The following is a 27,175-nucleotide window of genomic DNA, read 5'->3' as shown; positions in this document are numbered from 1 at the left end:
CTCCATTGTTGCACGATCTGTAGAACGGAAGATGGAGTTTACTCAGTGAGGCTGTTTGTTTCCCCAGCGATTTGTTGACCTGAACCCCCCGTTTTTAATTCTGTAAGTAGACCACAGTCACTTGGGAGTTGGCCACCCATGTACTAGACACTTCTATTCCCCTGGAATCAGTAAGTGTCAAAAAATAATTACACCAGGCTAGTCTGGTGGACCATTAAAACACAAAGGATCAAAAGGGACTGCATTGTGCTCTAGTTGGCGTGTCCACATCATCTTTGAAGGCAGCACTGAATACAGTGCATTACAGTAGTCTAACCTGGCTGTGACCAACACATGGATTATTGAGACAGCATGCGATCTAAGATGATAAAAGGCACTCCTAAGCACAGATGTTGGGACACGGGTGGTGCTGTGGTCTAAACCACAGAGCCTAGGGCTGCCAATCAGAAGGTTGGTGGTTCAAATCCCTGCGACGGGGTGAGCTCCCATTGCTCGGTCCCTGCTCCTGCCAACCTAGCAGTTCGAAAGCACTTCAAAGTGCAAGTAGATAAATAGGTACCGCTCTGGCAGGAAGGTAAATGGCATTTCCGTGCGCTGCTCTGGTTTGCCAGAAGCGGCTTAGTCATGCTGGCCACATGACCCGGAAACTGTCTGCAGACAAACGCTGGCTCCCTCTGCCAGTAAAGCGAGATGAGCGGCACAGTCCCACAGTCATCAGTGACTGGACTTAATGGTCAGGGGTCCCTTTACCTAAGCACAGATGTTGCGTATGCTTCCACAGACAGTGCTGAATCCAGGAAGTATGCACGAGAATAAATCCAATAAAAATTCTGTCAATAGTTATGTCACAACAATGCTAGCTGAGCAGCCTCTCAAGCATGGTGGGCCCTGAATAATGGGAGCAAATCTATCATCACCAATAAAGGCTCTAGCGGTGAATAATCAGCTCTGCTAAACAGGTCTTTGGGTAACTCCTGGTGCCATTTGAATATCTATGTCATCAAAACCAGGTGCAATTTATTTTTTAGGATCAGATGATGCTCCACAAATCACAGGGGACCGAGAAGACATCACAGCCCTGAAGGCAGAACATCTACCTCTCTCTTTCTCAGTTCTGAGCCTAACTATCCCACTGGGTTTCATAGACTCCATGTCTGCTGTGGCATTTAGGTAACTCCAAACGTTTTAACCCTGCCCCAGTGTTTCAAAGCTTTCTTATACACATCCATGCAGTTTGTTGTTGTTGTGGACAGCGGCAATAAATCATGTTGTCTCACCGCTCGTGATAACTCTCTGTTGGGACTACTTACAGGACCAAGAGCCAAAGTAGTAATAATTACTATGATACCGGCGATATGCAAACACCTTTGTTACAAGCTGCTGTGGGACAGAGGGAGACATTTCCATAACCAAATACACTCACATAACAACCAGTCATTTGCCTTTGGGGATTACTGGGAGACTGGCACCGCTGCAGAATGCAAGCAGCTTAGCTCCCGAGGGAGGTAGACTTCCCAAATCTTCAGAGCACAGAGGTTTGAAGCTGGGGGTATATCAACAGACTGTCCCTCTTCTCCAATTTATTTTGGCCAGGACTCAACATTGCTGAAGGACACTGGGGGAAGCTGTCACATACTAGAAAGGGGGGGCCTAGGACAGCAATCCCAGTAGCAATGCGCCTTTCAAGGGATGAGAGAATACGTCAATTTCGGTTTCTCATTTTTACTGTCTTAAGGTCGGTTCTCCACGTTAGCACATCAGTTACCTGAAGAAAAAAAAGCCTTCATGAAAATTCCTCAGCATTTCACTGCAATTTTACCCTAACATCCACAATTTTTGTGCAAAGCAATTTCCCCTAACATAAAGTATTTTTGTGTGTCATTTTCATGAATATATGCACACTTTATGTATTTTAATACACATCACTTGGTTGGAGAACTAAACTGCAAAATTTGGAGAAGGGTGAATTTCAAAGGAAGGCTGTGTTTCAGTTCACACTGTTTTACAAAGTGAGAATTCGGTAAATTTGCTATTAAACGCAAACTGAAACAAATCTTTCTCCTCACCCCCCCCCCCCAAGCTATTGGTATTTTCTTAAGGATGCCTTAACACAAGACCTTTTCCTCTGCACCTGAGCCATTATGGTCATCAAGACAGAAAACAGAACACAACATAGTTTCCCCAGTGCAATCCAGAGCCCTTCTTTTCCAGTATTATTTTATTCTACAAGATTTATATGCTGCTTAATCATTGCATTTCCCTGAGAGGTTTAGACTCTAAATGAGTTCCATCTGCTCAATAGGACTTTCTCTGCCTTTCTTGTGGCTGCATGTCCCTCTCTCACAAATCTGCTCCAGAGAGTCAGGGGAAAAACCAGAACAGATTTTGGGGGTGATGTGGGGAGACGAAGTACTGCTGCACAGGCAGAAGTCTTTGCACTAATGTCTTTGTTGAATACAATGCGATAAAATTATCGCAATACAGATAAAAGTCAATACATCAAATAAATGGACATAATAAAATTTAAAATCTGAGCCCAGTCCAAACAAAAAAGTTTTTAAAATGCAACCACTTACAACCATGGCGCTTGTCTAATATCAAAAGGCAGAGAGTTGCAGAGAATAAGAGCTGTCATACTAAAAGTCTGATTTCTCAGAAGTGCAGAACATACATTATGTTGCACTTGTAAAAGTGCTAGTTCTGCAGATCTACAAGTTTTCAGAGCAATGGGATGTAGGAGCATCCGCATCCCACCCCATCTCATTTATAAATGATCAGGACTCCAGTTGTGTCCTTAGCAAGCTGGTAACTGAGGCAAACATGGATAGCAATAGCTGTGATGGCCTCATCAATAAAGGAAGCAATCCACTGTGCCCCAATAACCAAATAGTTTTTCCTTTTTCAAAACATTGCAAATAAGAAATCACTGTTGGAAGTTTACGCTCTGAGACTCTCAATTCTTGCATCAAGATAAACAGTATAAACAGGCAAAAACAGTATTGAAGGGAGAATCATATATTAGCATGGATAATATCACGGGGACAAATCCTGATAAATGCTCAGTAAAAGAGGACATCTGGATTGGTTAATGCTGCTATAACCTTCCTTCATTGGGAAGTGATTCCAACATCCCCCCCCTTCATTAATCAATCAGATTAACTTTTACATACATTCCAGTATAATATACCAGGACAATGGCTTGCCATTTAAGCTCTGAAATAATGACAATAATAAAATATGACTCAAAATATGGAAACAGCATGGGAAATTAGCAATGTAGTCATGGGTAGGAAATTATCAGCACCACAGAAGTACCAAGGGGTAAAGGACATTGAGTCTTGGTGCATAGTCAAATAAAATGAAATTGTGTGGGAACTTGCCAGTCATGTGTTTGTCTCTTGATATAAATTATAAACATCCACCATGTTGCTGCATAACCCATTGATTTGGCTGTGGCTCATGAAACTCTCAGCAAATGAGTTAAGTTTCTCAGAGACAGCAGCGGTGTGTAAAATCTTTTAAAACCAAACACTGAGGGTCCTTTTCTGCATCATTTCCAGCTCTATACTATCTTTTTTGAAGTATTATAACTAGAACTGTACACAATATTCCAAGTGTGGTCACACTATTTATTTGCATAAAATCCATTCAAAAAAGAGATAGTGCTTATTATGATTTTTTATTATTATTATGGTGACATCTTGTGAAAAAATAATGAAGATCTGCTTTTGACCCAGGTCTTTTACCCAGACCTGACATTTGGCGGTTCACTTCAGTAGGGGAAAATCAGACCCCTGGTAGTTAGAGCAATCCCTGTCATGTCTACTCAGGAGTAAGTCCTGCTTAATTCAACAGGTAATTACTCCCATGTACGGTAAGTGGGATCAGCATTGCAGTCTTAGCCTACAATGTCAACCCTACTTACATGGGAGTAAGTGCCACTGAGCTCAATAGGATTTTCTTCTGAGTAGACATGGTTAAATATATCTACATATTTTTGAAGAATTGAGAAGTTGAGGCAGAGAAGATGAAATGAAAGACAGCTGATCCCATAACTGGTGACAGGTACATGTGAACATATGGTAGTTGGTTTGCTAGAAATCTCTATTTTACCACTCTGAGGTCCACAGCAACCTCATTTGAACAAATGGAGCACTGTAGGAGGGAAGTCATTTGGTGATTGAGATATAGCTGGTGTACAAACCTTTGGCTTGGCAGGTGCTACTGAACTACAACTCCCATCATCCCATCCCATTATTTATCTCTGATTTCTGCACTGCAGGGAGCTGGACTAGAAAACCTCTGGGACCCTTCCAACTATATAATTCTATGAAATGCAGTAAATAAGTAGATCCCTGGGCTTAATTATTACATTTTTACCCCACCCATCCCCCATGAAGCTCAAAATGGGATGTCTGGTTCTCCTCACAACAACCCTGCGAGGAATGCTTTCTTCTAAGTGGAGATTTTTCTGTCAGTCTCTTTAACGAATCTGAAGTTGCTTTCATGTATGTAATTATTTTTTGGTATGGGGTGTAATCATTTTAAATATATATATATAAATGGTTTTATATATATATATTACGCTTCCAGGTGCTTTCATGGGAAGCACTTCCTAAACGAAACCACCATGAAACTGAAGAAACGAAACTCACAAGGGTTAGGGCAGATACAGTTAGCAGAGCTGGGGGTGGCAAATGCAAAAACTGGATTTCTTTTTTAAAGAAACCACCACCACCACCATCCATTACAGCTCCTTATTTCCTAAAGCAGTTAAGGGGCTGCTGTGTAGCAAATGATCTCCCGACAGAAGCCAGCATTAGTTAAGCGGCGCTGCAACAAATATCCATTTACAGTGCAGCCCACTCAGCGCAAGTCTCCAAGCCTTCGCTTGCTGGCAAATCGAAAAAACCCTTTTGAATTCCGTGCGACTTTCCTCCGAGTAAGCACACATTAAAGTTGAAACCATTAATTTTTTTCGGGGTAGAGGAATCGATTTCTCCTGCAAACTGCACCGCTGAACGCCGGGAGCAGAATTCTGTTGCATTGTTGGGGAATGCACGGGAGACAATGCACGTATGAAAACGTTACCCACGTGTAATGACAACCCCCCCCTCCCAGTTTCCCCTGGTCAAAAGCTTGTTGCAACGTCTAAGCGGCTCAGCTTTCCTCTGCTATTCCTGCGCGGCTCAGCAGCGCCCCCGGACGCCACGCTCAGCATTGCAACCTCCCCCTCCTCCCCTCTCTTTCTCTAGCAACCGCAAACAACAAGCAAAACGTTCCCCTTCTCGCTCCGAGTCGCTTCTCTAAAACAGGCTCCCCGGCATTATATACCCTTCTAAAAATAGCCTGCCGCGCGGCCGGCCAATCAGGGAGGCTCGAATTTCGAATCGGCCCAATCGGGCGCGGCGTCACGGAGAGGTTCGGTCACGCCAGGAGGAGCCGGGATGCGTCGCGGGCGCCCATTGGGCTCCTCTGACATCATTGGAACGCGGTGTAACGAGTTTTGTTGTTCGAGATTGGGCAGCGCTCGGAGCCGGCGTAATGGGATCACGAGGTGGCGGAGGGAGGGGGGCTGGAGGAGAAGGAGTAAAGGGGGCGGGGCGAGAGTAGCTGGGAGCGCGAGGGAGGGGGGAGCCGAAAAGAGGGAGGGAGTAGAAGGAGGAGGGGAGTAGAAAGAGGAGGAGGTTGTGGCCAAGGAGCTTTGAATAGGGAAGTTTTGCTGGGGGTTACATTCGCAGTCATCTCAGTGTTTGCAAATATTGAGTAGGCTCCTGAGCAAGTATCTTCTGGAGAGAACCCCAGGAGTGGAAAGCAAGATTTACCACCAGCAGCTGCATTTTGGAGACTGCAAGAGATATATATATATATATAAATATAAATAGATCTATGTATATATATATCCATACCTTGATATTGCTGTGCAATTAAACTTTGCATGAAACTTTTGCTTTATTATTATTATATTTAAAAAAAAATACCCTTTGCATCTGAACTGCCGAAGAGGAATTTAATATATAATTATTTTTATTTTTGAAAGAGGAAAAAAACAAACCTGTCTTCTTCTTTGTGGCCGTCTTTCCCTCTGGAGGAGGAGGAGGAGGAAGTGGGACTTTGTAAATAGCTGGTCGTATTTCTCTCGCCATCACCTGCCATCACGACTACCGACGACAGCAGCAGCGGTAGCAGCTGAGAAACATCTGTAGCGGTGTTGATACTTGTGCTTTTTCTTCTTCCTTACGACGAGACGCATTGCAATCGGACGTTGACCCTGTGGAGGGTTTATTTGTTGCAACTTCTTTTCCCCCCTTCCCCTTGAAAACAAAAACAAAAAACAAAAACCATGGATGTGCTTCCAATGTGTAGCATCTTTCAGGAACTCCAAATTGTCCACGACACTGGTTACTTCTCCGCTTTACCATCTCTGGAGGAATATTGGCAACAGGTAAACCGAAGGATATCTGCTTGTGCTGGGCAAACGTTGCTTTTAATTCGGAGCAACACTGATAAACGAGGTTAGAGGCTTGCCTTTTAGGAAGGCTTCCTGCAGGAATCTTTTTTTATATATAATTTTTAAATAGTAACATTATTGTTTCAAGCAAGTGTGTTTGTTTGGGCTGCTGTGCAACACTGTTTGTTATATCTGCTTTCTGGGGTTTTTTTATGCCGTGCATGCTTGTTTTTGCTCGCTAGCGGGAGAAGTGCTGTTTATGCCCAGCGCCGCTGTCACAGCTTCTGGACAGTGGCTGGTGTATTTCTGAATGCCTGTCCTGCCTCTCTCTCTCCCTCTCTCTCTCTCTCTGTGTGTGTGTGTTTGTGCGCGCCATTAAAACAACAACCGCGGGAGCGAAATGTTGCCACAAAAAAATAAATAGCATAAATCCGCAAGTCCTGCGTTTTGCATTTTGCTTGATCTAGTTCCTGGCAAAGTTGTCTCTCCTCTCTCTCCCCCCTCCCCCGCCTTGAAGCAGATCCAAACACTACAACTGGGTCTTGTCATCCAAACTGTCTTTCATTTCCACCGGGTTTTTTTTTTTTTGGTTTTTTTTACACCCCCCACTTTTTTTTGGGGGGGGAGGGAGAGAAATGGTTGGAAATTGGGATTTTTCAAAAAATAATCTCCACCCCTCCAGTATTATTTTCCTTAGCAGAATTGCCAACCTTCTAACTCCCTGCTGCATGATAACCATTAATTATTATTATTATTATTATTCCCTCTCTTATCCGCCACCCCCCCCAGTTGTCAGTCATATGACAATGATACTGTTTTGTTTCTCCTCCCCCCCCCTTTTTAATTGCTGTGAGTCTTCCTAGCGGAGGGAAAGAGGAAGGCTTGTTGCCTTTAATGGACATGGTTTTTTTCTTTTCTTGGGGGGGGTGCTTGTTTGTTAGTACAAGTAATTGGTTTGCTTGGAAACAAGATTGTTTTTGCATTGTCTTGGATTCCCCCCCCCCCTTGGAAGGGGGGTGTAAGTGAATAGTGTTTACTTACTTGCCTCTTCCCCTAGCTGTGATATTTGCTCCTTCTCTCTCTCTCTCTCTCTCTCTCTCTAAGCCCAGCTGAGTACCCAGATCAAATCAGTCTGGAGATTTTATTTGTAAAGCCTGAGAACCTATCAAGAAGGTTGAAACCTTGTGCATGTTTTGAAATTACCCATTTCCAATTCCCCTCTCCACCCCCCCTTCTTTCTTTTTTCTTTCCAAGGCAGCACCAATAGTATGTAATTGAAATTGATCTAAATAGTTTTTCCTTCAGGCATTTCTGGTATTTTTAACCCAGAGCTAGATATGTATCCCACTGTAGCCTTTTGGATAATTTCAAAACCTCCTTCGGAGCTTCAGGCCAGTCCTTCAGGCTGATTTGCATAATGGGGGAATTTTAAATCCACCCTGAATAAGAATTTTGAACCTGCCCCTTTCTGTCAATTCCCTTCATGTTTCCTTATAGAAATGATGTGTCTTGTTTTATTTTTGAAGTGCACTGCAAATCAGTTCCCTAATTATAGGGAAACCGATAAATATTGATTAAGCTTGCAGTCTCTCCCACTTTTTGGGCCAACCTTCAGTTAACAAGAGGGGAGAAATGGTCAGTCAAAACCTAGGCATGCTTACTCTGAAAAAAGTCCCATAGGTCAGTAGTGGTCCTTACTCCCAGGTCAGTGTGTTTAGGAGTAGAGCCTAAACAGATGGGGGAGAAGTGTAAAAATCGGCAACATACTGTGACAGAAACTCCCATTAAGTTGACACTTAAGAGAGTGAAATGTGTGACATTTGCTTTTGGAGTCAGCTTTGCTTATGGGGATGGGGGGGGGGGGGTTCCTGCTTAAAATAAGGTAAGTATGGAGTCTGATATATTTGTCCATAAACACACACACACACACACACACACACACAAAACCCCCTTATATATTTAGTTCCATTAACATGCTGATCTTTAATTATGGGGATGATAGTGAAGGGGAAATGAAGTGTGCACTGATAGACACCCCCCCCCCCCAAAAAAAAAAAGAGAGATAAATGCTTGCATTTCTTCCAAAGTTCTCTTAAGTTTGTTAGGAATTTGGAAACACATTTGTGTCACTCGGAGGGTTGCTTGACTCCTATTGCAGCAAGGAGGATAGCTTACTTTATTTCATTTTATTTTACATGGCCCGTTGCATGTCTATCTGAACCGTGTACTTTCTTGGCAGAAGTTCAGGGTTTTAAAAGGAAGTCTCTTTTGGCATTGAGTGAAAGAAATAGGGAGATGACTCATACGGTTGTGCTCTTGGCCAGTAGATAAAATTCTTCAATGTGGGGCTCCCAGCAGGACCTCGAAAATTCGTATTTCTCCTTTGACCGCTTTCCCTGCAATTCCATTTTCTAAAACTTTCTTCTTCTTCTCAGCATTGCCTTATCACTCTGAAAGGTTTTGTTCACTGAAAGTCCTTAGGCCGCTATCATTTCTACCAGAATTGTTCCAAGTTACGCAAAACTCATGCCAGTGTGCTTGGAAGAACTGGCATTCTTTGAACGTCTACCTTAGGCTGAGTTTTCATCTGCAGGAAATGGGCTGGCTTGGTGGGTTCCCCCTGAATATGGATCATGACTTTGCCACAACCACACATGTTTCTTGAGTTCAGAGCACTGGTGCTGTCAGCTCAGTGGAAGTCTAGCTTGACAACTTTCTGTGGAGATCACACAATTCACTTGGAAGCCCTCTTAGTTAATAAAATACTGGAAATTGTAGAAAGGCCTGATTAAAACTGGAGGGTTGGGGTGAGAACAGAGTCACTTCCAAGCCAACCCATTGAACATCTCCTTTCTAGGAGATGATTTTTCAGCTCACACAATAAGAGTAATGGCTGGAAAATGTAGGTGGATTTGAACTCTTTCTATGTGTGTTTGAACTCCAGCCCAGTTCTTGGGAACTGCATTGTTTACTGTAACAGTCATTAAATGAGGGTTGAGTAGCCTATTACTTTAAGGGAGCCTAGCAACCAGAAATAAACACCCCATCCTTTGCACACACATGGTTTGGTTGATGTTTCTGGAGAATGGCTTCTATAGCTTTGCACTTTTTTTTTTTTTAAAAAAAGAGAGATTTAATTTTAATTTATTGTGTTTATTATTATTTTTTGTAGACATGCTTAGAGCTGGAACGATACCTTCAGAGTGAGCCTTGCTACGTATCTGCCTCTGAGATAAAATTTGACAGTCAAGAGGATCTGTGGACCAAAATTATTTTGGCGCGTGAGAAAAAGGAGGAATCTGAACAGAAGGCCACATGTGTTCCAAAGGAGGAAAGCGTAAAGACTCAGAGTTTAGAGACTAACAGCTTGAATTCTGACATCAGCAGTGAATCTTCTGACAGCTCTGAGGAACTTTCGCCTACAACAAAATTTACATCTGATCCCATTAGTGATGTCTTGGGCTTGACCAGTACAGGAAACTTGAGTTCATCTGTCACGTCGACTCCTCCTTCCTCCCCTGAGTTGGGGAAGGAAGCATCTTCTCAACCGTGGAATTCTGCGCCTGGTGAATTGCATTCGCCGGGCAAAATTCGTACTGGTAGTGGTGGAAAGACTGCAGAAAAGGGTGCCCCAGTGAACGGCGATGCCTCTCCGGATGGGAGGCGGCGGATCCACAGGTGTCAGTTCAATGGGTGCAGAAAGGTTTACACCAAAAGTTCACATCTGAAAGCACATCAACGTACCCATACAGGTGAGATCTTCTCCACTGGGCGATCCAAACATCTGGTCTTGGGTGATCCAAATAGTGGTCACTTTGTGTTTTCCATGGAAGAAAACAAAACTGGGGCATACTAAGGTGGCCTCAGCTGTTTGTACATGTGTGGGTTCAAGCACCCCTTGTCTCATCCCACTTGGCTGTGATCTGAAGCCACAAGATATGGAGTCCTTGGTGCAGCTAAGAAGGTCTGTGACCAGTCAGCAGGAAGCTAGGAGGCCTTCTGGGAACCCTGTTTACAGTTTTCCATCATGGAAGAAAGGCAGGATATAAATGTAATAAGGGGGACCCCATTTGCTTCCTGTTCTTATAGCACTGGCAGGTAGCTTTCTCTTAGTAGGATGTGTGTCAAACCTTCCATGGCTTGGGTCCTAAGATGTGACAGGCACTATCACATATGGTTTCTATAGGACTTCTGCTTAATACTTCAGCTGGTGGCTGGTTCTCAATGACAGCATCATCCTCTTTCTCTTCCCCTTCCCTTTCTGTTCATGGCCAGCAGAACTATGCACCAGGATGCCATTATTAGGACTGGCAGACATGGATAGCATATGGTTCCTCCAGATGTTTGCTGGACTCCCATGTCCTATCAGCCCCAGCCAGCATGACCCATGACCAGAGATGATGGGAGTTGTAGTTCATCAATATCTGGAAGGCCATAGGTTCCCCATCTCTGATCTACAGTTCACCAGAAGTTTTTGTCCCTTATTCCAGGCAACCCATCTGGATTTAGCTGCATGTCTGACTTTGGTTGGTGATAACTGTAAGGAAAACCCTTGATGCTAATAGTGTCATAATGTTACGCAATTTCTGGAGCAAGAGCTTGGGGCCATCAGATGATGCAATAACAGCTGAGGTTTCCAAAATGCAAGGCATCACTTCCTCATTTTTGTTCTGCGTTAGCCAGTTGCAAACTTCTATGTGCAAAGCTTGGATGAGGCTAGTTAACTTTTCTCTCTCTTGCACATGTTTGGTTCCTGTTTTGTAATTAGCTGGTGCTTGAGAAGATGCACAATTGTTAAATTGTTTTTCCAAGGAGGTGGAGGGAATCCCTCAAAAACAACAACAAAAAACAACAACAACAGAGAACTAGCTTTGAAACTCGGCAACAGCAAAAGGAAATGGAAACATTTCTCAGAAATTGGAGATTTTTGTCCTGATTCTGAAGGACAGATTCCTCATTGATTCATTTAATAGCAGAAGAGTAACTAGTTCCCTTAATTGCTGGACTTGCCTCAAGCTAGCTGTGTGTGCATTGACAGAAGTAAAATGATCTTTTGAGAGAGATGTTTATGATCATAAAGACAATGGCAGACTTTATGAGCTTTTCATTATCATGTGGTTTTGCTAACACTAAGCAAACAGGATGTTACTAGTAAACCTAGATTTAAACAAAACAAAACCCAGTTCTCTAGCTTAACTTGAAAGGATTTGAAACGGGCAGGCACTCCAGGGTTTCTATAAATTTTTTATAGTGAAAGTAGTTGCTTTTTGACATTAATATTCTAGAGTGCTTGATGACTGTGGTTAGATGTGCAGAGCCGCTGGCTGGCATACCAATCTCCAGCTCAAGGTGCAGAGCGAGATTCTGCACCTTGAGACAAACAGCTTAGAGGTCTCCTCTTCAAAGATGTTCTTTTCACCGTTTGAAGAGGGGAATACAAAAAAGATGGATCTGTTCTATGCTTCCGCAGCCTGGTGAGCGAGGGAGAGCTTACCTCTCATATGCCCGTTATTCTGCGGAAATCAAACAAATAGTGTTAAGCCATGGAATCTCATAACCAGAATCTCTGGACCAGAATGCATTTTTATGATCTGCTGCTGAAGGTGGTTTTGCTCTCCACTCTAGCCTTTCCCAACCTGCTGCTCTCCATGTGTTTTGGACAACAAGTCTCATCATCCCTGATGGTTGACCATGCTCGCTGGGGCCTGGCAGTCTAAAACACCTGAATGACAAAGGAGTGGGAAATTCTGTGTTGTTGTTTTTTCTCTGCTCCCTGCACCCTACCCTAGCCCACTTTGACCCATGTAGTCTTGGGGAAGCTGGTTGGCTGTGTGGGCAAAGCAATTAGATCTTCACAATTCGGGGACAGACATTTTCACACTTGCTAGATTTCTAGAGCGATAGAAAGACATGGAATGGAACCTTGGGAGAATCTAAGACAGGCATCCCCAAACTTGGCCCTCCAGATGTTTTGGGACTACAACTCCCATCATCCCTAGCTAACAGGACCAGTGGTCAGGGATGGTGGGAATGATAGTCCCAAAACATTTGGAGGGCCGAGTTTGGGGATGCCTGTTCTAAGACTTGCTTTCCCATATTGTCAGGATTAAGGCTGGCAGCCAAACATTCTGGCTTAATAATAGTTAATAATAATTCTCCCCTTTGAATGGCCCCAAATTTGTAGGTTAGGTTTCTCACTACCATCCAATATTGATCGGCCTAACCTATGTATCTAATAGGTGAACCCAATATTTATTGGGTTGTATGTGCTTAAGTTATACTTGGAGAAGACCTATTAAATCCATGGATGCACATTAGGCCTAACTAATTCAACTCCATTGTTTTCAGTGGGTTTAGTCTATGAGTATAATTTGGAGCGTGCAACCCATAATTTGCTGCTATTGTGTAGCAGGAAGTCCACAAAAGCTACTAGCGCAGGAGACCTCCAAGCATGGTCTATATCAGTTGTTTTGAGCCTAAAAGATATAGAGAACCAACTTCTATTAAACTTCTATAACAATCTGGAGGCAGTTCTTATTCGCCCTAGGTTAGTGGTTTTACAAGCCTGTATTCTAAACACTCAAAGAATTCCTAGGATGCAGCTGCACAAGGCTTACATTACTGGCATGTTTTCCAGTCAAGGCTTGATGTTTTGCTGTTGCAGCAAAGCTGTCAGCTCAGAAACATCTAAATTCTCCATCAGCGTTCTCGGAAGTACTTAGTGTGCTGTTGTGAATTAAATTGAGTGGCCTTATTTCCTATGTTAAAAACAAATGAATCAATATTCATCTTTGCTTGGAGAGAGAAACGGACGGTTAATAATCTTTGGTATGTTTTATTTGCAGGAGAAAAGCCTTACAGATGCTCATGGGAAGGGTGTGAGTGGCGTTTTGCGAGGAGTGATGAGTTAACCAGACACTTCAGAAAGCACACGGGTGCCAAGCCTTTTAAATGTAGTCACTGTGACAGGTATGTGTATGGACACTCTCTTTTAATAACCCCTGAACCTCCCTCCTCCCCAATGCTTCCATGGGAAGCAATGACTTACGCCCTCCACATTGATGAAGCCACCAAGGCACAGGCAGTTTCATCAAGTATCAGCTCTGTCCCATTGCACCAGAGCTTTTCAAAGGAAGCATCCAGCTTCAGTGATCAGCAACAATGTAGCTTTTTTAGTTCTAACAGTGCAAAAAGAGAGAGAAATAAGTCTCTGATCAGGTGAATCAATTCTGTCTATGCTTAAAGGAAAAACGTTTCCAGTTACATATTTCAGAGCAGCCTACCTGAAATTCCAGTGGAAATACTCCCAGAATTAAGTGGATTGAAGTTAATGCATTTTAGATAGTGTCTGCATGGATACAGGTTAAATAATAGAGTGACTTCTGATGCTGAGATCAGGAAGAAAGCAGAAGAAGCTGACAGGAGGAGGAGCAGTCTGTAGGGTCTCTTTCAATGAACGTCTTGGAAGGGTTGGGTTGGGTTGGGTTGCTATGGTGTAGTTAAACACCTAGCAAATGCTGTCACATTATAAAGAGGTGGACTTGGTCGCTGTGGTGGTCTCTCTCCCAACTCCTAGTATTCTGCGAGTCACCTTCCCTTTCCTCCAAAACTTCCAAGACAGTTTATGTCTTCTAAGAAATAGCTCTTCTGCTTAGCCATCTTCATTTGGGTCTCTTTTGCACCAGCCTTCTGTCACAACGAGTTATTGGGAAAGGATTGTAAAGAGTTATTTTAGCAGGTGCTGTGAACTTAGGCTAAGATTCTTGCAGGATGCTCCCTTGGATCGATTTAGATGAGCCTAGTCTGTCTCATGGGGTTGCTGTGACCCTTGCATGCCATTCCGAGCTCCTTTCAGGATATGAATGTCAGCCCAATTGGTGAATGACCGGGAACGTGACTGTGGTTGCACTCTGCACACTTTGCTTTGAAACAGCATTTTGCATTCTGGCCAAGTGGCGGAGTGACCACTCTGTTCCTCTGTTCGCCTACTTGACAACCTATCTCTATGCCCCAAGGTCACATGAACCAGTCCCAAGTCACACAGATTGCAGTGGAGTTAATTCTGCACGTTGCTTTTGTTTTAAGTATGCTCCGTAAATGTGCTCTGTAGTATTTGCCTCCATTGCAACTGATGATAGTAAGGCTGGGGTACAATAGGATCCCAAAGGGCTTTGCACTTGGGTCTCCCAAATCAAATTCTGTGTCTCTTGGATAGACCTATAGGGCCTCATAACCAACCACAGCAGTCCCCAATGTGGTGCCATCTGGATGTTATTGGAATATTAACTCGGATCAGTCCAGCATGGCCAGTGGAATGGGACAAGCAGAGTCATAGTCTTGCAACATCTGGAGGAAGCCATGCTAACTCCTCCTGGTCTAACCCGATTTACTCAGCTATAGGAAGATGGTCCTCAAAATTCTCCTCTCTTCTCCATTGACAGGTGTTTCTCCAGGTCCGACCACCTGGCCCTGCACATGAAGAGGCATCTCTGAGTGGGTGAAGAGGTCGAATCCTGTGGGCTAAGAGGCTTCGAGGTCAACCAGCCTTGAAAGAGGGGATGCGTGTTCCAGCCAAAGCATGCCATTTTGCACCCTAACCCAGTTGCCTCCAGGGCCTCTCTTCCTTGGAAGGTCTTCAGAGGGCTAAACAAGTCATGTAAGGAAACGGCATAGCGACCGCACGGTTGTGGGTCTCGTACGCTGGCACCCAACCTTCTACGCCTTCTGCCGTGAGCACGTGCACTGAGAATGTTAATGATTGGACGACTGTATGTTATTGAGGATCGTACTGGGCGACTGTATGCTGAGGCACATGAATACTTTTTGTTTGTTTGTTTCATTTTCCTTCCGTTTCGTTCCTCGTGGTTGTTTTATAACCGTAAGCGAGAGAGAGAGAGGAAAGGACAGCTGAATGGGGGAGGGCGGGGGAATCATTTGCGTATGTGAGGAGTATGCCGCAAGAAAGGAGCGATCAATCATTTCCAAGGGGCGGGGCGAAAGGGGTGTCTGCACCTTTAAAAAAAAGAAAGAAAGAAAGAAAGAGGGAGGGGAAGATGGAGGGGAGGGGGTGGCGAGTCAGGACACCAGAATGGAGGGAGGGGCCCCTATCCTGTGTGAGAGGAGCTTTTGGTGTCTGGTCCAGCTCTTAAATGTGCAATGTGTCAAGTAGCTTGTTTTACTTGCTACAGAGCTCATTTGTAATCCATTGTATAAGCTGTGTATTTACAATATAACACAACCTATAACTTTTTCATTATAATACAAAGATTATTGCATGGTTCTGGGGAACTATATGCTTTTCCATTCTTTAATCAGGACTTGCAGGTATTTCTTTTGTTTTCTCTCCCCCTCTCTCAATTCCAGTTAAAAAGCTGCTACAATGCAATTGGTTTAATGTTACATAACATACAGATCCTGGATTTTTATTTTTTTATTTTTTTTGTCCTGTTGGGTGGATAAAACCACTGTAGGTTAGAAACTGTAATATTTTTTAAGAAAAGAAAAGAAAATTCTCATGCAGCTATGTTGGGGTCTTGTTTTTTTGTTCCTTTTCTCTGTTATTTATGCCTTGAGGTCTCTTAATTTCTGGTTTTCTAGCTGTTAATGCACTGTTGACCTTAATAATGGTGCCTTATGCAAAAGTGATCTCTTCTCGCAAGAGGTCTTATACAGGGGTATGGGTGATTTGTGCTTCATTAAGGCTCTCTTGTCACCTGATATTTGTACTGTATCAAATGTAAATTATGAAGAGGTGGAGGAAAGCATAGGCTGATCTTCAGGGTTTTTTTTCATGTAGAAAAGCATCTTTGGACATGTCAATACAATATTACACTTTTCCTTTTAAAAATCTCATGGAATAATATGACCGGTTCTGCCACCTTGAAAATCCCTGTTTATACATCCTTGCACAACCAATAATATGTGTACAGAACATGCACCCTGAACCTCCCTTTCCCATGTACCTCAAAATGTTACAATTCCTCCCTTTTTAAAAGTGTAGGAGCATTACAAAAATAATCATTTGCTTAAAATGGCACAAGTTCCATGTCTTTATATCAAGCTTTCTCTTGGTTAATACTAAAATAAAACTCTCTCTTTTTTAAAATGGAAAAAGCAAAGCAAAACAAAAAAAAGTTACCAAGCAGGCAGAAAGTTTCTTGGGTGTATATATTTGTTTGTATAGTATTTGTAAGCACTGTGTGTGTGTGTGTGTGTGTGTGTATAATATATATTTTTCAAGGAAAGAATTGAGTTCTTTCCTGTGAAATATGGCAGCCCATAAGAAGTCCTCTGCTTTTCCTTAAGTTTTGTAAAGGAAGCAAACAAGTGGTGGTCACTAAACACATTAAAACATTTTTTTAAAAAAATATTATTGGCTTGCAGCCTGCTTTAAAAAGGGTTTGGGCAGCAGCGATTCTTGCGAAGAGAAAGCTGGGCTGCATTCGCTTCTGTGTCGGGCGGGGGGGGGGCACACTTGCGAGCTCAAAAATCCCCGACCGTCAAGCAAATGGAGCAGATTGGAACCTTTTCCCTGAGGGCTACTGCGAGATTGGGCATCTTTCAATGCAACTTGGCAGCTTTCTGAATCAGGTTCTCTCTCTCCAGACCAATGAGCCTGCCATTTCCCGTTTACCTTGGCAAGGTCCTAACTGGACCTTCCAACCAACTTTCTGCTGGTGTCTGTCTGGCTTTCTATCTGTCCCGAAGGGCACTGATTTGGTACATCACCTTGAGGGCCGAACTCACTTAGTGACATGTTTCCACATCATCTGGAAGCGCTACATCAGAGGTGGGGAACCTTTGGTCTTTGATGTCGTTGAACCACAACTCTCACAATCCCTGACTGTTGACCATTCTGGCAGGGGCTGATGGGAGTTCTGGTTGCATGGCATCTGGAGGGCAACGGGGTCTTCACCTCCTGTGCCACATTTATCAGTTGATAATTCTAGCAGGTGACCACAACAACAACAAAAACCCTCCAACCCAAGTCCACCCCTTTGGCTTCTGTCTAGAAGCTTATTGAGAAGATCTAGGAATGAGCTCCTTGATGATTGCTTTGTTACTTTGGGTATTTACATTTCAGCTGAAGGCGCAAGATGGTTTTCATGAGAGAGCTTAGATGCAGCCATCCCCCAGAAGTTGTCAGTGAACTGCCTTCCCCAGGAGTGCTGTACTTACCCACAAACCACAGTGATAGCCTATTTCTTGCTGTTTCGGACAGCTTTTCCAGGAACTGGTGGTGAAAGTTAAATAGTTCTCTAGAACACATTAGACACTAATTTATCCAATTCTAAGGAACACACAGGCCTGCCCCTTTTGTATTGTGTTCAGTTTTTATATACTTGAGTGTGCACTTTTAAAAAAACAAAAAGTAAATATGCCCTAGGAGAAAGGTTTATATTATCTACAATCTGTAGGGCTCTCATGTTACATGTGGAGCTTCATGCATGTAGGATCTGCCTTGCTCTTTTTTCTTTTTTCCCTGTTGAGGGACTTCCTTGCAGCTATAGTGAGAGAAACATTTCATACATTCAGCATTCTCTATAGTAAAAATGGGAGGTCTATACATGTATGTTTATCAGCATCATCAGAAGTGGAACAAGGCAATTAAGAAGGGTTTTTCTATTTGTTCGGGGGTATTTCAGGGGTGGGTTTTTTGTTTACCTATTTTGCAATGCTTTCTGCTGAAGCATAATAACTCTATTAATGCTCAAGGAGGAAAACATGGAAATTTAATAAATCCCCTTGCATTAGCTTTTCTTGATTGCGAAGCATCAAAACGGTTTTGGAATGGGGGGCTGTGTGCCATACGTCAAATTATGCCTGTCAGTTTTGTAAGTTTAAACAAGTACATTTTGTTCAGGTGATAACTGAGCCTCAATAAAGCGGAGAAAAAAAATTGCTTGAAATTTCAGAAGAGAATTTCTATTCGTAAAATTTCTTTCTTTCTTTCTTTCTTTTTTTCCTTTTTTTGTTCGTTTGTTTTTTGGAAGCACCCTGTTATCTAAAGAATCTCTTTGTAAGATTTTTGTAAAAAAAAATTGTTTTACAAGATTTTATTTGAAATTGTTTTTTGCAAGATTGTTATATTTCTGTATGAATGTATTTTTTATTGGAATAACATAAAAAAAATTCTTATCAGCATTTTGGGGTCTCTTTCTTTGATTTTGCTTCAGTGGTAACAGAATTTCCACTATGGTAACAGAATTTCCATTATCTAGAGTTGCCCCTAATTCACTGTGAACACGCCATTTGCTTGGCTCCGGATGGGATGCCAATGGTTCTTAAAAGTGCTTTAGCTAGGCTTGCCTAGTCAAGGCAAGGAGCTAAGCTTTGCCAAATGAGAATTCGTCTAACCCACTTATACTTCCTTCGATGTAACATACACAAATCTGCTCCATGTGCCCCAATTTAAGTCACTCAATGAAAAACGTGAAGTGCATTGAACATGCAGACTCTGCATCTGTGTATAGAAGGCGCTGAAAATGATGCAGGAGAGAAGCATATTTCTTTTCTCGCAATTAAAGGCCCTCTATTATGAGTCCCATTTCATAACTTTAGACAGCTGAAGGTCCAGTTCCTATAGGCCTGGTGTGGGGAACAGCTTTCTCAGAATTGAGATTTTACTTTTGTACATATGGTAGGCTAGCTTCTACACCACCCCCACCCCCACTACCCAGGGAAGAAAGAGTCACTACTGGAAATCCTAAGCCTTGAATCTCATAATAACTGATTCCTGCATTGCAAGATGGCCGTTGTGGCCCCTTCCAGCCCTCTGATTGGTCCTTTTCCAGTGAATTTGGAGGGTGGAACATGAGTTGAGGATGTACTCTTTTCCTTACTGGAAAGAGACAGTGTAGTAGTAGTAATAATAATTTTATTACTTATACCCCACCCATTTGGCTGGGTTTCCCCAGCCACTCTAGGCAGCTTCCGGTACATATAAAAACATCATAAAACGTCAAACATGAAAAACGTCCCGATCCAGCACTTTCCCATGGCTCCCAGAATCCCTGCAAGCTGCTGCAGTTGAGGCCCTACTTTGGTAGTTTCCAGGTTCTCTCTTCAATATGCCCCACCTCATCATTTAAGGGAAGCAGAAGTGCACAGTTCCAGGGAGGACCACACATAATGAATAAATGAAACCAATGGACCTATAAGTCTCAATGATTTGGAATGAGAGCAAATTAAAATCAGGTTCCATGTGTATTCAGGCATCCCAAGGCCACATCCATACGAGGCATTTGAAGCACCTTATACCACTTCAGTAGTCATGGCTTCCCCCCATAAAGGATCCTGGGAAGTGCAGTTTGTTACGTTGTTGTTGTTGTTGTTGTTTAGTCGTGTCCGACTCTTCGTGACCCCATGGACCAGCCAGGCGCTCCTGTCTTCCACTGCCTCTCGCAGTTTGGTCAGACTCATGCTGGTAGCTTCAAGAACACTGTCCAACCATCTCGTCCTCTGTCGTCCCCTTCTCCTTGTGCCCTCATCAGGGTCTTTTCCAGGGAGTCTTCTCTTCTCATGAGGTGGTCAAAGTATTGGAGTCTCAGCTTCAGGATCTGTCCTTCCAGTGAGCACTCAGGGCTGATTTCCTTAAGAATGGATAGGTTTGATCTTCTTGCAGTCCATGGGACTCTCAAGAGTCTCCTCCAGCACCATAATTCAAAAGTATCCATTCTTCGGCAATCAGCCTTCTTTATGGTCATTTCTTCTTCATGGATCACTGCCTTGTCATGGCAAAGGGGCTTGAATAACTCAGAGAAGCTATGAGCTATGCCGTGCAGGGCCACCCAAGACAGATAGGTCCTAGTGGAGAGTTTTGACAACATGTTCCACCTGGATCAGGAACTGGCAAGCCACTCCAGTATCCCTGCCAAGAAAACTCCATGGACAAAAACAATAGGCAAAAGTTATGACTCTGGAAGATGAGCCCCGCAGTTTGTTATAGGTGTTGATAATTGTTGGGAGGCCCTGTTCTCAATGAATAATTACATTTACCATAGTTCTATGGGAAGAGGGATTGATTGTTAAGACAGTTGTAGCTCTGTGAGGAGAATAGTGCTCCCCTAACAATACTCAGCATCCTTAAAATGTTCCCAGGATTCTTTGGGGAAAGTTACGGCAGTTAAAGTGGCTTTAAATGAATAGTGTGGATGTGGCCTAAAACTCTCACATAAGGGATCAGCGAGGATGGATACGCTAAGCATGCCTGACACAAACACCAGTTGCCATTCCCACCATCCTCCATGATTTGGAGGAATAACATCTGCAGTGCAGAAGCCTTTTCTGCTCACATAAGACTCTCCACCCACTCTCTTAGAGACCTGATTTCAGGGTTCTAAAACACATAGGCATCCTACAAGCTCCTCACTTTCAAAGTTAGCCCTCTATAACTCATGGAAGTCAACAAGGAGGATGATGGGGGCACAGCAAACATTCGCTTCTTTAAACGCCATGAAAGAGTCGAATAGGGCCAAATAGGGCTTAGATGTGCTCCAAATGAGTGACTTTTAATCGGACCCCTTCCATATTGCACATGTGTGGAAGGAGGCAAGAATCTGTCCATCGCTACTTGGAACAGAGGTAAATATCTCCAGTGCACCACCCTTCATTGCAATGTTGCATGTATGGAAACAGGATCTTTTTCATACTGCACACACACACACACACATAAGACTGAGCCTACGGTTTGAAGACGTTTGCCAATTTTCTTTGGGCGTGCTGCATTTTCGAGCTTCCTATGAGTAATGGTGGAATTGCTTCAACCACACATCCTAAATAAAGGCTTGCGAAAAAGCCCAGTTGAGCTATTCTCAGTTCTTCCACCCTCCCTCGCCTTGCAGGGCTGGAGGATAACGTTCCGCTCAGAGCAAAGCATGGCGCAAGACGTTTGCTGCAAAGCAACCATGCAACAATGATCTGTCAAGGCTGCTGTGCATTTCAACATGCCCCTTGTTCTGCTGCCTTGCTTCACTCCTTGTTTGGAAATACTGTGGATTTAAGGGGGGGACAGATGCAAAGACCACAGAAGAAGAGCATTCTGGACAATGCTGCATTTGCAATCTCCGGAGAGACTCGGCTTGCCTGGCTTATGGCAGGTGGGAGGTAGCAGAGCCCAGGAGAATATGCAATATTTGTGCCAATATTTAATTTGTTCCCTCCCCCATCCATTAAAGGCTCAGAACCTTTTAGCAATTTGCAATCAAGGCACAGACCAAATCTACTTTTTTTTTCCTGCTGTGAGAGCTTCAATGTGCAAGTGAAGCTCTGCACCAGACTTGTAAATAGCCACTCACCATGTTACCTATGGTGAGTAAATAATTCCTGTAAGTGACCAAGCAGAGGAACTTTTTCAGAGACAGACAGAACCAGTTCTCTTTTTTGTTCGATGCCATCCATGTGACACAAAGACGAGCATCAGAATGTTACATGCAGGCATTCGCAAAACAGTAATTTTTGTGGACATGTTGCAAGACTGTGTTAAACATATACGTCAGGAATGAAAAGAACCACTTGCTTATGCAGAGAAGTGGCTCGGCTATGAATCAAGAAGCCCCAGTTTGAATCTTGCATGTGACAAGAACTCAATGAGCAAAACACTCCTTAATATTCCATGTGCAACATGGAATTCATATAGAATTGTTGTTCTTGTTAGGGATTACAGCAAGGTAATGCATTCAGTGTTTCCTTTGAACGATCAACGGTATTATACAAATAATGAGTACCTTTATTACCCATTATATGTATGAAAAACAGTTCGCATTGCTTTTATATGTTTTTATCTGAGAGTTCTTTAGCTAAGGAATGGCCCTAAGTGAGAAATCCTTATGAAGGTTGGTCATTGAGACTCAGAACATGGAGGGAACTGCAAAAAGGCCATTCCCAGTTAATTCTAGAGACTGCACAAGGAAGGAAGAGGACTTGTCAAAAGTATGAAGGGCCATACCTATTTAGGCACCTTCCATTGTGCTTCAAATGTACAAGGAAGATAGCGCAGCTGTTAAAAATCTGCTAGAACACACTTCCAGTGCCCATCGCTATCAGGAGAAGGGCTGCCAAACCATGTACTGAACCCATATCCCGGCAGTCTTCAAGGGAAGCTCCTAAGAGATTGCAATGTGGTAGTCAAGTCTCAAGACTCAGGAATTTGAAAGCACTGGTGATTATTGGTGGGTGGGGTTGCCAACTGTAGAAATCAAAAGTCCTAATCCCTGGGTGAGCTCAAAGGGCAGAGTTATTTGGTCAGAGGGTGGAGTCCAAAGCGGCTTGAGGAGAACAGCCAAGGAGAGAAATCCAGAATTTTTTTTAATAGGTTGGAGGCAGAGTCCTGTAAATGTTTAACGGATCTGAGGGAAGGGCCCCAAGCAAAAGGTAATCGTGTTCATCTAAAAACGGCTGAGGAGGGATGGAAAGAAATGCTACCTTGCCAATTGCCGTTGTGGAGAACGGTCCAGCTTTTATTTTCCAGGTTGTCTGGCAACCCACTTGCTAGATCTGGTGGAACTCTGCTCTCTTATCCGATGGAGCTCTGTAGAAGGTGCTCCAAGGAATCCCACCAATGCAGCCTTCAGTTCACTCACAAGTGTGGCTCGCAGCTCAAAATGCTTTTTGTCCGTATTGCAAAACTCCAGGCCAAATCCTTTACAGCCCACCTTGTAAAAACGGTTACTATTGTTTACTCTCCTCCAACCTCCCCCCCTCCCCAGTTTCAAATCCTGGTTTCATGAGAATCATTTTAGTAGGCACACACTATACTTAACTTGCATTGTGCTTGTCAAAGCTTGTTGGAAGCCAAGCACGTTTGATATCCTAGGTGATTTACGGTTCTGCTGCCTTATCTTTCCTTTTCTCTTGCCTGCTGACAATAGCAAATCATCATCATCATCATCATCATCATCATCAGCCTAGCAGTTTGAAACCATGCCAGTGCAAGTAGATAAATAGGTACCACTGCAGAGGGGAGTAAACGGCATTTCCGTGCTCTCTGGCACTCATCACGGTCCTCCGTGCACCAGGAGCATTTCAGTCCTGCTGGCTACATGACCTGGAAAACTGTCTGTGGACAAACACCAGCTCCCTCAGCTTGAAAGCAAGATGAGTGCCGCAACCCCTTGGTCGCCTTTGGCTGGACTTAACCATCCAGGGGTCCTTTACCTTTCAACAACAACAACAACAACAACAACAACAACAACAACAACAACAACAATAATAATAATAATAATATGTCATAGTGCTGTTGACCACCTGGGACATTTCCACAAAAACAAAAATACTTTCCAGAGTTTAGTTCAGAGATTGCCAATGGTTTGAGCTCTCAAAACATAGTTTTCTTATTTGACACATGGAAAATGACTTCACATAGCCGCTCTACAAAGGCATTTATGGATAATCTTGTATGCTGAGGAAGGCGGCTGAAGTAGCCATTTTGGGATTGCAGTCGTGATAACAAGCAGATGGGTGACTGTTTTCATTTCATGTTAAAGTCGGTATTTATAGGAGTGAAGACGAGAAGTGATGCATTTTGTTAATGGGTGAGAAAGGGATAACCTCCCCCACAGTGTTAAAATAGGCAGAAAAAGATGTGATGGTTTGTCCAAACGAGGCTTTTTTTCTTTTTGGCTATCCTCCGTTTTCTGTCAAATTATTTTGACGTGTCATGCTAAGGTTCTTACCTTTCTGGTTTCATTTTGCATAATTTCAGAGGGATTGTTTTAGGCATATTTTTCAGTTTTTTTGCTAGCTCCCTCCAGTGCTATTTTCCTAGAAAAAGAGGTGCCAGAACTGAGTTCCAGTGAGTTCTGGCTGGAAAAAAACCCCTGGCTCTCTGGAAGTTACTGGTGGAAAGTCAGGGTATAAATGTCTTTTAAAAATGGGACAATGCCTCTCTTAGATGGTTCATTTGGTGCCATTTCTTTTACGTAATTTTAGCGAGACTTCTTTTACCAGCTGCTCCCAAAGGAAGGACTAGGTTTGCACCCACTTCATACACTTAAAGCACATATAAAGCATTTGGCTTCCCCCCAAAGAATCATGGGACCTGTGATTTACTCCTCAAAGAGGATGGGCCTTACTTCAGTGGTAGTGCATCTGTTTGGCATATAAAAGATCTCAGATTCAGTCTCCAGATATGTTTGGGTGAGACTTCTGACTGCAACCCTGGAGAGCTGCTGCCAATCATTGCCAACAGTATTGGGCTGGATGGACCAATGGTCTGACTCAGTGTGAGGCAGCTTCCTTTGTTCATAGGGAAAGGGCTGTAGATCACTGGTACAGCATCTGCTCTGTATGCAAAAGGTCCAGGGATCAACCCCCAGCATCTCTAAGTATGGATGAGACAGACCTGTTGAAACCCTGGAGAGCCTTTGCCTGTCTTATAGATGATGTGATGCCGAACTAGATGGACCAATGGTCTGAATCCAGATAAGGAGCTTCTTGTTTTCCTGTGTACAATTCCCAGCACCCTTTACAAACTACTAGGATTCCTTGGGAGGAGCCATGTGCTTTAAATGTGTGGTGTGGATATGACCTAACTGGGTTAAATCTACATGAGGGTAAATCCTGGTTGAACATTGAGGTGAGGGACCTCTTGACTGTAGGAGTAGTTTGACAGTAGAGCCAATTATATAGAAGAGTGGTTGTTTCTCCCTCATTGGGGGTCTTCAAGCAGAGGATGGACAGTGATCAGCTGGAGGTCCCTTTGCTCTGGTTTTCCTTCATCAGCTGGAGGTTGGAGTAGATGGCCAACAACAACCCCTCCTATGATTCTTCATCTTCCCTTTGGGCATGTGAAGAGCAGAACATTCTTTCTCATCTCCCAACAATCTATTCACTTGGGGCCGGAAGAATTTGCTACATTCTATGATTACAGCAACCAACCCCACCCGCTCCTTTTGCTCCTCTGACGGACAGATGTCATCACTGTGAAGACACTTCTGCATTTTGTCTGCATCCTGCAGATTTTTAGAGGGACATTATGTACTGAAGATTTGCAAAATGTTCTCCTGTCTGCCCAAATCTGTTCTTCCCCCATTTCTCAAGCTGGGAGTTACTCCATCGCATTGTGTTGCTTGAGGCAATTCTGAATGCACAGAGGAGCAGCATTGGTTCAAGGATCACCGGGGTGAACGGTGATGAGTGGACGACTTGTTCATGGCAACATGGGAAGCTCCCCAGAGTTTCAGACAGGGAAGATTCCCTGCCCTACTTGAAAACACTGCATATTGAACCTGGAAACTTCTGCATGTAAACTGGAAGCTTTATCGCTGAGCTATTCCTCTTTGACCTATATTTCTGCCTTTCTGTTGATATCCTACTCAGTCCTGCAGGCTCTGGGTGCTCAAAACATGTTTATTAAATCTAACAAGGTAGCATTTAGCACACCTACACATGTCGCCAAACTTAATCTTGGTCATCAAATGCTATTCAAAGAGAAAACTTGCTTTTCTGATGTTATAACTTAAGGCTGCAATCCAATGCACATTATCTTGTAGGAGCACCAACTCTAGAGGGGGAAGGTGTTGTCAGCCCCTTCAATATTCCTTAGCAGGGGGCTCAGCTCCCCCCCCCCCCCAATATTGAGGGGGTGGAAGAGGCTGAACCACCAAACTGACCACAGTGCAGCATCAAAGTCGGGCTTCTCCTGAGTGCTAGAGAGGAGGAGACACTGGGCATGACATTCTCCTGATGACGCTCCTCCTCCTGATGATGCACACACAATGCATGCTGTGTGCATAACATCATGCATGTGACATGCCTCTGGGCCTCCCCAATCTTAGGTCCAATGTGACGCCACTGTTTTGTTGGGAGAAAGGCCCATTGAACACAACGGAACTAACTTCTGAGTAAACATGCCTAGGATTGCCTGGTAAGCCTGAAAGTACATGGATGCTTTGCTTTGTGATGCTGGCTTTGGAACTTAAACCAGTTCACCAGACATATAAAAACCCACCTTCTTCTTCTTCTTTGGCCATCACTAGTAACCGAGTAAGACTGTCTTCCATAAACACAGTTTTAACAATGAGTCCGTAAGTGACTGTGGAGGCCAATTCTGGATCCACACATCCTCCCACAGTGGGGACATTGGTTTCCGGGCGGGAGTTGATTATGGTATGGATTTGCCAAGCGTGCCTTCCTCTTAGCATGTTTCTCCCTTGTGTCCTGAATTCAAGTGTCTTCAAAGCCCATGACACCTTTGGTAAAGGCTGTTCTCCAACTGGAGCGCCCGCAGCCAGTGCTTCCCAGTTGTCAGTGTTTATACGACATTTTTTTTAGATTTGCCTTGAGACAGTCTTTAAACCTCTTTTGTTGACCACCAGCATTATGCTTTCCATTTTTAAGTTCAGAATAGAGTAGTTGCTCTGGAAGACGATGATCAAGCATCCACACAACATGTCTAGTCCAACGAAGTTGATGTTGAAGAATCATTGCTTCAACATTGGTGATCTTTGCTTCTGCCAGTACACTGATATTAGTTCGCCTGTCTTCCCAAGTGATGTATAAAATTTTTCAGAGACACCTTTGATGGAATTTGCTTAGTAATGTCCCATTTGGCAAGTGAATAGGCCCACTGAAGGTGTTTTGCCCAGTTCTCCACCCCACCTCTCCCACCCTCCCGAAATGTGGAGTTGGCACTTCCTTTGAGTGAACCTGCAGTAGGAATCAGGCTGCCCAAGAGCATGGAAACTCGCACAAGCCCAGCCATCTCCAAGGGCACAGCTTGGAACA

General features: G+C 43.5%; 1 protein-coding gene across 1 annotated transcript; it reads left to right on the top strand.

The window, feature by feature from the left end:
* The first annotated feature begins 5,694 nt into the window (after positions 1 to 5,694).
* On the top strand, positions 5,695 to 18,595 carry KLF6 (KLF transcription factor 6). The gene is made up of 4 exons (XM_079948246.1): positions 5,695 to 6,445; positions 9,624 to 10,203; positions 13,297 to 13,420; positions 14,893 to 18,595. The coding sequence occupies exons 1-4, from the start codon at positions 6,344 to 6,346 to the stop codon at positions 14,942 to 14,944; spliced, it is 858 nt and encodes a 285-aa protein (XP_079804372.1). The 5' UTR covers positions 5,695 to 6,343; the 3' UTR covers positions 14,945 to 18,595.
* Positions 18,596 to 27,175: the final 8,580 nt, after the last annotated feature.

The sequence above is a fragment of the Podarcis cretensis genome (genome assembly GCF_951804945.1).
Source record: "Podarcis cretensis genome assembly, chromosome: 12".
Classification (NCBI taxonomy): Eukaryota; Metazoa; Chordata; class Lepidosauria; order Squamata; family Lacertidae; genus Podarcis; species Podarcis cretensis.
This window is presented reverse-complemented; position numbering and strand designations above follow the sequence as displayed.